General features: G+C 37.6%; 1 protein-coding gene across 21 annotated transcripts in view; it reads right to left on the bottom strand.

Annotated features, from left to right (window-relative positions):
- Positions 1-12,266, bottom strand: part of Ptprk (protein tyrosine phosphatase, receptor type, K) — a 522,578-nt gene that overhangs the window by 115,193 nt on the left and 395,119 nt on the right. For all 21 annotated transcript variants that reach the window (NM_001359355.1, NM_008983.2, NM_001359356.1 and 18 more), the window contains 2 exons: positions 9,148-9,257; positions 6,919-7,120 (listed from right to left, as the gene is read on the bottom strand). In NM_001359355.1, the coding sequence (NP_001346284.1) occupies positions 6,919-7,120; positions 9,148-9,257 (312 nt within the window). The remainder of the gene's footprint in view (positions 1-6,918; positions 7,121-9,147; positions 9,258-12,266) is intronic.

Below are 12,266 nucleotides of genomic sequence, written 5' to 3'. Positions count from 1 at the left end.
AATGAATGTGCACCACATGCATGCTTGTGCCTGTAGAAGTCAGGAGACTCTATTAGATCTGCAGAAAATAGAGTTACAAATGGTTATGGGATCACGTCTGGGTTCAGGGAATCCACTGGAAGACTAGCTAATGCTGTTAACCACTGAGCCAAAACTTCAGCATCTTCCTAAATTAATATTAAAAATGCAGAGGGAAAAAACTACTAGACTAAAGGGGTAGAGAGCTATGCATTATCTTAAAATTTCAACAACCTCACAATAAGTTCAAATCATAGTAACAGGAATTGTATTTTTCTTTTGTTTGTTTATTTGTTTTATTAGATATTTTCTTTATTTACATTTCAAGTGTTATTCCCTTTCCTGGTTTCCCCTCTGAAAACACCCTATCCCCTTCCTCTTCCCTCCTGCTCACCAATCCATCCACACCTGCTTCCTGTCCCTGGCAATTCCCTATGGGGCATAGAGCCTTCACAGGACCAAGGGCCTCTCCTCCCTTTGATGAATGACAAGGCCATCCTCTGCTACATATGCAGCTGGAGCCATGAGTCCCACCATGTGTACTCTTTGGTTGGTGCTTTAGACCTGGGAGCTCTGGTGGTACTAGTTCATTCATATTGTTGTTCGTTCTATGGGGCTGCAAATCCCTTCAGCTGCTTAGGTCCTTTCTCTAGTTCCTCCATTGGGGACACTGTACAGTCCAATGGTTGACTGAGAGTATCCACGTCTGTATTTGTCAGGCACTGGTAAAGCCCCTCAGGAGACAGCTATATCAGTCTCCTGTCCTCAAGCACATGTTGGCATCCATCATAGCATCTGGATTGAGTGGCTGTATATGGGATGGATCCCCAGGTGGGACAGTCTCTGAATGGCCTTTCCTTCAATCTCTACTCCACACTTTGTCTCTGTAACTCCTCCCAGAGGTATTTTGTTCCCCCTTCTAAGGAGGACCGAAGTATCCACAGTTTGGTCTTCCTTCTTCTTGGCCTTCATGTGGTCTGAGAATTGGGTCTTCAGTATTCTGAGCTTCTGAGCTAATATCCACTTATCAGTGAGTGAATACCATGTGTGTTCTTTTGTGATTGGGTTACCTCACTCAGGATGATATCCTCCAGATCCATCAATTTGCCTAAGAATTTCATAATTTAATTGTTTTTAATAGCTGAGTAGTACTCCATTGTGTAAATGGACCACATTTTCTGTATCCATTCCTCTGTTGAGGGACATCTGGGTTCTTTCCAGCATCTGGCTATTACAAATAAGGCTGCTATGAACATAGTGGAGCATGTGTCCTTATTACATGTTGGAGCATCTTCTGGATATATGCCCAGGAGAGGTATTGCTGGGTTCAGGTCTAATTTCCTAAGGAACCACCAGACTGATTTCCAGAATGATTGTACCAGCTGGCAATCCCACCAACAATGGAGGAGTGTTCCACTTTCTCCACATCCTCACCATCACCTCCTGTCACCTGAGTTTTTGATCTTAGCCATTATGACTGGTGTAAGGTTGAACCTCAGGGTTGTTTTGATTTGCATTTCCCTGATGACTAAGGATGTTGAACATTTATTTAGGTGCTTCTCAACCATTCACTATTCCGCAATTGAGAATTCTTTGTTGAACTCTGCACCCATTTTTAATAGGGTTATTTGGTTCTCTGGAGTCTAACTTCTTGAATTCTTTGCATATATTGGATATTAGCCTTCTATCGGATGAAGTATTGGTAAAGATCTTTTCCCAATCTGCTGGTTGCCGTTTTGTCCTATTGACAGTGTTGTTTGCCATACAGAAGCTTTGCAATTTTATGAGGTCCCATTTGTCAATTCTTGGTCTTAGAGCATAAGCTATTGGTGTTCTTCTGTTCAGGAAAATTTCCCCTGTGCCCATGTGCTTAGGGCTCTTCCCCACTTTGTTTTCTCTTAGTTTCAATGTATCTGGTTTTATGTGGAGGTCCTTGATCCACTTGGACTTGAGCTTTTTACAAGGAGATAAGAATGAGTCAATTTGCATTCTTCTACATGCTAACAGACAGACAGTTGAACCAGCACCATTTGTTGAAAATGCTGTTTTTATTCCACTGGATGGTTTTGGCTCCTTTGTCAAAGATCAAGTGAATATATGTATGTGGGTTCATTTCTGGGTCTTCAATTCTATTCCATTGATCTACCTGCCTGTCTCTGTACCAATACCAGGCCTTTTTTGTTTGTTTGTTTGTTTGTTTGTTTTTAATCACAATTGCTCTGTAGTACAGCTTGAGGTCAGGGATAGTGATTCCACCAGAAGTTCTTTTATTGTTGAGAATAGTTTTTGCTATCCTAGGTTTTTTGTTAATCCAGATGAATTTGTAAATTTGTCCTTCTATCTCTTTGTAGAATTGAGTTGGAATTTTGATGGGAATTGCATTGAATCTATACATTGCTTTTGGCAAGATGGACATTTTTACCATATTAATCCTGCCAATCCATGAACATGGAAGATTTTTCCATCTTCTCAGATCTTTTTCGATTTCTTTCTTCAGAGACTTGAAGTTCTTGTCATATTGATCTTTCACTTGCTTAGTAAGAGTCACACCAAGGCATTTTATATTATTTGAGAGTATTTGAAAGGTGTTGTTTCCCTAATTTCTTTCTCAGCCTGTTTATCCTTTGAGTAGAAGAAGGCCACTGATTTGTTTGAGTTAATTTTGTATTCAGCTACTTTGCTGAAGTTGTTTATCAGGTTCAGGAGTTCTCTGGGGGAATTTTTAGGGTCACTTATGTATACTATCATTTTATCTGCAAATAGTAATATTTGCTGTCTTCCTTTCTAGTTTGTATCCCTTTGACCTCCTTTTGTTGTCTAATTGCTCCGGGTAGGACTTTGAGTAGTATATTGAACAAGAAGGGAGAGAGTGGGCAGCCTTGTCTAGTTCCTGATTTTAGTGGGATTGCTTCCAGCTTCTCATCATTTACTTTGATGTTGGCTACTGGTTTGCTGTGTATTGCTTTTACTCTGTTTAGATATGGGCCTTGAATTCCTGAATTTTCCAAGACTTTTATCATGAAGTGGCATTAGATTTTGTCAAATGCTTTCTCAGAATCTATTGAAATGATCATACGGTTTTTTGCTTTGAGTTTGTTTCTATAGTGGATTACGTTGATCGTTTTCTGTATATTGAACCCATGCCTCAACCCCTGGGATGAGGCCTACTTGATCATGAGGAATGATCTTTTTGAAGTGTTCTTGGTTTGCGAGAGTTTTATGGAGTATTTTTGCATCGATATTCATAAGGGAAATGGGTCTGAAGTTCTCTTTTTTTTGCTGGGCCTTTGTGTGGTTTAGGTATCAGAGTAATTGTGGCTTCATAGAAGGAGTTGGGTAGAGTTACTCCTGTTTTTATTTTATGGAATAATTTGAGGATTATTGGTAATAGGTTTTCTTTGAAGGTCTGATAGAACTCTGTACAAAACCCATCTGTCCATTGATGAGAGTGAGGTGTTGAAGTCTCCTACTATTATTGTGTGAGGTACAATGTGTGCTTTGAGCTTTAGTAAAGTTTTTGTTTGTTTGTTTGTTTGTTTGTTTGTTTGTTGTTTTTAAATGCATGTATGTGCCCTTGCATTTGGAGCATAGGTGTTCAGAGTTGAGAGTTCTTCCAGGTAGATTTTTCCTTTGATGAAAATGAAGTGTTCTTGCTTACACTTTTTGATGTCTTTTGGTTGAAAATAGACTTTATTAGAATGGCTACTCTAGCTTGTTTCTTTGAACCATTTGCTTGGAAAATTGTTTTCCAGCCCTCTTCTTTGAGGTAGTGTTTGTCTTTGACACTGAGGTGCGTGTACTGTATAGAGCAAAATGTTGGGTCCTTTTTGTGTATCCAGTCTGTTAGTCTTTGTCTTTTTACTGGGGAATCGAGTCCATTGATGTTAAAAGATATTAAGGAATAGTGATTGTTGCTCCCCGTTTTCATTGATGTTATTTTTTTGTTTGTGTGGTTATCTTCTTTTGGGTTTGTTGAAAGAAGATTACTTTCTTGCTTTTTATAGGGTATGTTTTCCCTCCTTCCTTATTCTTTGTAGGGCTGGATTTGTGAAAAAATATTGTGAAAATTTGGATTTGTCATGGAAATTCTTGGTTTCACCATCTATGGTAATTGAAAGTTTTTTGGGGTATAGTAGTCTGGGTTGGCATTTGTGTTCTCTTAAGATCTGTTTTAGATCTGCCCAGGATCTTCTAGCTTTCACAGTCTCTGGTGAGAAGTCTGGTGTAATTCTGATAGATTTGCCTTTATGTTACTTGATCTTTTTCCCTCTCTGCTCTTAATATTCTTTCTTTGTTTAGTGAGTTTGGTGTTTTGATTATTATATGACAGGAGGAATTTCTTTTCCGGTCTACTCTATTTGAAGTTCTATAGGCTTCTTGTATGTTCATGGGCATCTCTTTCTTTAGGTTAGGGAAGTTTTCTTCTATAATTCTGTTGAAGATATTTACTGGCCCTCTAACTTGGGAATCTTCACTCTTTTCTATACCTACTTCTCAATGTGTTCTGGATTTCCTGAATGTTTTGAGTTAGGAGTGTTCTGCATTTTGCATTTTTTTCGACTGTTGTGTTATTGTTTCCTATGGAATCTTCTGCATCTGAGATTCTCACTTCTATCTCGTGTATTCTGTTGGTGATGCTTGCATCTATGTCTCCTGGACTCTTTCCTAGGCTTTCTATCTCCAGTGTTGTTTTCATTTGTGATTTCTTTATTGTTTCTATTTCCACTTTTCAGTTCCTTCACCTGTTTGTGTTTTCCTGTAATTCTTTAAAGGGTTTTTATGTTTCCTCTTTAAGTTCTGCTACCTGTTTACCTGTGTTCTCTTGTATTTCTTTAAGGGAGTCATTTATGTCCTTCTTAAATTCCTCTATCATCAACATGAGATGTGATTTTTAAATCATAGTCTGGCTTTTCTGATGTGTTGGGGTAACCAGGGTTTGCTGTGGTGGGAGAAATGGGTTCTGATGATGGCAAGTAGTCTTGGTTTCTGTTTCTTAAGTTCTTCTTGCTCTTGCCTTTTGCCATCTGGTTGTCTCTGGTGTTAACTGGTCTTGCTGTCTCTGACTTTGGCTTGTCCCTCCTGCAAGCCTGTGTGTCAGTACTCTTGGGAGACCAGTTTTGCTGGGAGGAATTTGCGTATGGAGTGCTGCAGAACAGAGTCAGCTCTGGGGTACAGATAGAGACCAGAATGATCTTGTCCCCAGCTGATCCTTGGCTCCTGTGTTCTCATGGCTCTGTGGTGGTCTCTCTTGGGCCATCACAGTGGTGGTCTTACTTGTGCTCACAGGTGTGCAGGCACTCCTGGGAGGTCAGCTTTTCTTTTGGTGGTATTTGTGCATATAGCTCTGTGGCATAGTATCAGCTCTGGGCACAGATGGAGACCAGAAGGCTCCAGTCTCAGGCTACCCCTCAGTTCCTGTGTCCTGAGGGTTCTAGGTGGGTTCTTCTGAGCAACAATGATGATCCTAGCTGCATTCACAGGCCTGTTCACAGTCCTCAAATTATATTTTTAAAGTACAAGAAAATTCTCTCTGTTCTTGAGTTGCAATAGTAAAATTGGACTGAAATAATTCAGGAGAAAAAAAACCTAGGCTAGTGTTTTGGTCTATAATTATAAATTTTCTGTTCAACATCATGCTGAACAGGGTAGCTAAGACTTGAAAATTGTGTATGTGTGTGTGTGTATTTATAAATCAGAAATATAGAGTTGTTCAATGCTTTCTGTTTTATAAGCTTATGTAAATGTTACAGCAATTTCTATAGAAAAATCAACAGTTGCTAACCCTATAAGATAGGAAATTTGTCATGATATTCACCATGTCTTATTTTGTAACAAAGAAACCTAATAAATATTTTGAATTGTTGATATCCTTTAGGAAATAAAATGACAGTTTAGTATGTTTTAATTCCTTAATACAATGGATATTTTAAAACATCAGTTTTACTAGAATATTAATATGAATCAAATCATATGCAAATGAAATATTAGAATTACTTTTATTCATGACATAAAGTTTTAAAATTTCTATTTTATTCAATACATTTCCAAATAAAGCTTAAAACGATTCAAGACTATGTCAAAAATATGTAATGTTAATTGGGAGGGGCTGCAATCATATACTTTGTAAAATTAGTGTAAAGATAAAGAGAATTCACAAAATAAAAATGTTCTTAGATTTAATTTTCAAAACCCCCTCTTTAGTAACACATAGCACAATTTTTTTTTGTAATCTTAATATGACAAAGTATTTTACTAACTAGAATACATTTAGGAGGAGTGGTAGTACGGATGTGCAGCTGGAAAATAACAAGGTTTAACTGGTGAGCTTACTGAAGAACTAGAATCTATAAACAATGAAATGATAAAGCTGAATGTAATAGAAATTACACTTTAGTCACTTTTACTTATCAATTCAAGAATCTCTTTCATGCTCCTGTTCTGAAAATTGGATGCATTTATGAGACACTTTTCATGAACAGGAGCGATTCATTTGTTTACAATTATCAGAATGTAGGGGAAACTGGGACAGACACGGGCTGAGATATTCTAATAACAGAGTAAAAGTCATCTGCTGCTCATTAAATAATATCCATCCAGCTACAGCAGGCAAATGATGCTCAAAGGTGCAATAAAAGGTCTCTCATAGATTATGAACTTGGAGATATTTTTAAGGAAAGAGACTACCGTCATTTTTGTGACTGTTTGCAAACTGTTTGGATTACAACATAGAACCAATAATGATTTGTTCTCAAATGACTGAATAAAGTAACCATGACTTCAGGTATTGAGAGTAAAGGCTTACTGAGCTACAAGAACACAGTATATAACTGAATGTCTAGAGTATGTTACGTCTAACCAGGAGCATGAGCCTTCCACCTTCTGTATCACTTATTTGCTTACCTGAGATATTTGTGGTCACATTGATGGCTGTTGCTGGTCCAAAGCCTTTGACAGTGCTGGCTCTTATAAAAAACTGGTAGGTGGTTCCAGGGTGAAGATGCATAAATACATGGTGTGTACTATTCCATAAATTTGATACAGTCTGTGGGGGCCCAGCCACTGGAACAGCAGGGTCAAATGATCTTATGCTGCTATAGCTCACCTGTTGTGGAAAATATATTTCCCATTATATACCAACTGAAGGCATCATAAACTCTTTCTAAATACCATAGCATGCAAGAGCTTCAAGCCATCATTTCTTCCTATTTCTGCTCCTTTAATTTTGATGCTATTATTTCTGGCATCTCTCGTTTACTATCTATCTATCTATCTATCTATCTATCTATCTATCTATCTATCTATCTACCGTCAATCTATGGATCAATCTATCTGTTATCTATCAAACTATCATCTATCTTCTATCATCTCTCTTTACACACCTATCATCTTTCTATCTATTATCTATCGGTATCATTAATTATCATTTATCATGCAACTACTAATATAAATCAGTTTGTCTTATTTGTCAACTACTTAAATGTTTAAAATTCTACCAGTAAATGGATATACTTAAATATGCACACTACATACAAAATTTCTTATACATACTTTAACATGCATGAAAACAAGAAAGTCTCCATCAAAAGTATGACATTCTTCTTCTTTTTGCCTAAGGGGAACATAGGAAGTTCTAGCAATACTTAGCAACACAGGTTAGTAATCTATACTGCTTGGGAGAGGGATACAAGTTCAAGAACAGACTGACTTTATGGCCATTTGTATTAACTTAGTAAGACGGTGTCTCAAAACAACAAAGCCAAACAAATTATATAGAAAACTAGAATTCAAACACATTACCAGTCAAAACATTCTCATCCCTAAACTTCATTCTTAGGCACTAGAAACAGAAGTGTTTACTCTATAATCAGCACTGACTATACAGCAGAAAAACCTCACAACTGTGCAATTAAAAATATCCATTTGAAAGTGATAAGGAAAGGTATGAAATTCTATTTTAATAAAAACATTTAAAAATTCATCATTCTCCTCAGTGTCTTATATTTGAAAATATGGTGATTTATATTCAAAGGTACAATGAAATTCTGAAATAGGTTTTTAATCTGTTTTCCTTTTGGGAGACTATTAATTACTTACTATGAAAAACTGGCATTCAGTGGCCTTTCCTTAAGCACAGTGTGATAATGGTTTCTTAATTTTAGGAATGCAGACTTAGCAGTTTTACGTGTAATTATTCATTATAACCATTAATTGGGTTTGACAAGGACATAGTCTGGTTATGCACATACATAGACTTGAAAACTAGCCTATATTCCAAGATTTTGAAATTCCATATACCGTATAGTGATTAATTTTCAAATCAAATAATTTATGTAGGATAAAGGAGGGGTAATGATGTTTTTTTTTAATTTTTAAATATTTACTTATTTACCTATTTACATCTTTATTTTATGTGCATGTGTGTGCTCACATCACAGTGTATTTGGAGATCAGAGAACCACTTTCAGGAGTGAGTTTTTTTCTGATACAATGTAGGGTTCAGGGGTCTCTCTATTCTTACTTAGTGGGTTTCAAATCTGTAAGCTGTGGCTATGAGAAAGAAATCACAACCTCTCTGTACACTGGATCTATTCCCCCGCCTCCTGCTCCCCCCTTCCCCACCATGGTATTGGACATTGAATTAGGAGCTTTATCCATGCTAGGACAGTGTTCTACTACTGTGCAATATCTCTTCACCTCTTCTTAAGTTTAATTACTTATGTTTTTCTGTCTGGGTTGCTATAGAAGCTTTGAGAACCGTAGATTGTGACTGTAACACTGTGTTTGGAAACCACCAGTAGAACCTATTAGTGTGGGCTTTCCAGGCTACAGAGACCTAACAGTATATAAAGTGATGGCCATGCAAAACTAAGGACTGGAGTTCATATTTCCTGAGCTCCACACAATGGGCCCAACACAGGAGCCCATATCTGTGGTTCCTGTATCCTTGGGACTTGTGGCACAATTTGTCTCACTAGACTAGTGAGCTCCAGGTTCAGTGAGAGATGCTGTCTTTAAAACACATTTTGATCCTCTCACCTTCACCTTTCCCTGTTCCATTATTCCCTCCTAACCTTCTCCCATTTGCCTCTTCTTGGTGACTAACTGCCAACCAGCATCCCTTTTGCATACCTCATACTGAGTGATAATTCCATTCGGTTCCAGTGGCTCTTTCCAGTTCAGGAAGATCTTGTTTTCAAAGGATGTTCCTTGGAGGGATTTGACTGGCACAGGCCCGGGCACTAGAAACACAAGCATTGGTGATAAGAGCATGTACAAACAATGTCCAATACTCATCGTATAAACAAGATAAACACAATTTAAAGGAGACAGCATCAGGTGTGTCTTTAAAAATAATATCAGGGGACTGGAGAGATGGCTCAGCGGTTAAGAGCACTGACTGCTCTTCCAGAGGTCCTGAGTTCAAATCCCAGCAACCATATGGTGGCTCACAACCATCTGGAATGGTATCTGATGCCCTCTTCTGGGGTCTCTGAAGAGAGCTACAGTGTATTCATATATATATATATATATTTTTTTTTCTGAGTTCAAGGCCAGCCTGGTTTACAGGGTGAATACTAGGACAGCCAGGGATATAGAGAGAAACCCTGTCTCGAAACACCAATAATAATAATAATAATAATAATAATAATAATAATATCAGAATTCTCAACTGAGGAACACCAAATGGCTGAGAAGCACCTGAAAAAATGTTCAACATCCTTAATCACCAGGGAAATGCAAATCAAAACAACTGTAAGATTCCACCTCAAATCAGTCAGAATGGCTAAGATCAAAAATTCAAGTGACAGCAGATGCTGGTGAGGATGTGGAGAAAGAGGAACACTCCTCCATTGCTGGTGGGATTGCAAGCTGATACAACCACTCTGGAAATCAGTTTGGCGGTTCCTCAGACAATTGGACATAGTACTACCAGAAGATCCAGCAATACCTCTTCTGGGCATATATCCAGAAAATGTTCCAACTTGTAATAAGGACACACCATGCTCCACTATGAACATAGCAGCCTTATTTATAATAGCCAGAAGCTGGAAAGAACCCAGATATCCCTCAACAAAAGAATGGATTCAGAAAATGTGGTACATTTTCACAATAGAGTACTACCCAGCTATTAAAAACAGTGAATTTATGAAATTCTTAGGCAAATGGATGGATCTGGAAGATATAATCCTGAGTGAAGTAACCCAATCACAAAAGAACACACATATTCACTCACTGATAAGTGCATATTAGACCAGAAACAGAATACCCAAGATAAAATTTGCAAAACACATGAAACTCAAGAAGAAGGAAGACCAAAGTGTGGATACTTCATTCCTTCTTAGAACAAAACATCCATGGAAGGAGTTACAGAGACGAAGTTCAGAGCAGAGCCTGAAGGAAAGGAAATCCAGAGACTGCCTCACTTGGGGATCCTCACCATAATCAACCACCAAACCCAGTCACTAGGCAGATGCCAACAAGAGCCTGCTGACAGGAGCCTGATATAGCTATCTCCAGCGAGGCTCTGTCAGGGCCCAACAAATACAGAAGTGGATGCTCACAGTCATCCTTTGGTCGGAGCACAAGGTCTCCAACGAAATAATCAGAGAAATACTCAGGGAACTGAAGGGTACTGAAGCCTCATAGGAGGAACAACAATATTTACTGACAAGTACCCCCAGAGCTCCTTGGAACTAAATCACCAATCAAAGAAGACACATGGTGGAACTTGTGGATCTAGCTATATATGTAGCAGAGGATGGCCTAGCCAGTCATCAATGGAAAGAGAGACCCCTGGTCCTGTGAAGGTTGTATGTATGCCGTGGTATAGGGGAATGCCAGGACCAGGAATGGGAGTGTGTGGGTTGGGGAGCAGAGGGAGGCAGGAGGGGATAGGGGACTTTTAGAGGGAAAACTAGTAAAGGGGATAACATTTGAAATGTAAATAAAGAAAATATCTAATAAAAAATAAATACATCTTTAAAAAAAAAAATCCGTACATGAGCAGTATTCAGATTTGACTCCAGAACGGACACACACTGAAAGTCAGGCTGCAAGTTTCTCAAGCAAGAAATGTAGGAATAAATGTAAAGTTATTTTTATTCGAATGAATGTTCAATCACCTTGGAGGGTTACATAGTCATGTACTCTAGTTTTCTCTGTTGTATACCTCCAATAACAGGAGGTTATTTGTAATTTGCTTTGAGAACAGAGATGCATCTCCTTGAAAGATTTTTTTGAAGATTATGATAATCCCCTAAAGAGGTTCCATCAACAAAGTTCATAAAATAATGAATTATAATCATAATTAGTGCTCCTTAGACTCAAAAGCCAAATCTCATAGCACTAACTTGAAATGCCCATTAAAACCCATCCTGACTTTTGTAGCTATACTTATTAAATTTTCTATAATTAAAAAGATAACATTGATTATTATAATTTTTAAAAAAGATGTTAAAGATGAATATGCTAAATTATAATTCCTTCATGCTTCTCAATGAAGCTTACTTTTTTTCTCAGCTAAGAAAGAGGCTTATTAAGAGCAAGCTGGTTTAAGATTCAAGTATCTCTCAATTTGTATGCTTTAGCCATTTGTCAGAGCTGAAGATGGGGCTCAGGGCTTGTCTACACAAGTCAGTACACTACCACTGAGATGTCTCAGATACTTTATTGTAGTCTTTATTTTCTTTTTATTTGTTGTTGTTGCTGTTTATTTTTGGCAGGGTCTAATGCATGCATTGGCTTTGGGCTCGAAGTAACTGAGGATGACCTGGACCTATGATTGTTTGCTTCTCCTCCAGAATGAGATTACAGGGATGTGACACCGTACTCTGCTTGATGCCATTACCATGTTGGGGATTTCATTCAGAGCTTCATGCATGCCAGGCAAGAATTATAATACTGCCCATTCTTTATTTGTGAAAGCCTTATAATTTGTAAAACCTCAAGTTATTAATTAGTGATGTATCAGTTATTGTTGACAAACTACAAGACTACTATTGTGTGTTTTCCTTTTATATATTTTACTTTCAAACCTTAGTATTTATTCACACAGTCCAGATTCTTCTTCCAATGATGCTTTAATACTTATCATCCCACAAACTTGGCCTAAAAATTCCCTTTTGAAAATATCAACCTTGTATTAGGCAAGTATGGTTTTTAATTAATATTTTCCTCAAATCCAATGTTTCAGTGAACTTCACACATGACATTATCTAGAAATGCCATTTCAAAGTACAGAGCAATTT

This window comes from Mus musculus, chromosome 10, assembly GCF_000001635.26.
Source record: "Mus musculus strain C57BL/6J chromosome 10, GRCm38.p6 C57BL/6J".
NCBI classification, from domain to species: Eukaryota; Metazoa; Chordata; class Mammalia; order Rodentia; family Muridae; genus Mus; species Mus musculus.
Note: the sequence above shows the minus strand (reverse complement) of the source record. Positions and strands in the feature narration are given on the sequence as shown.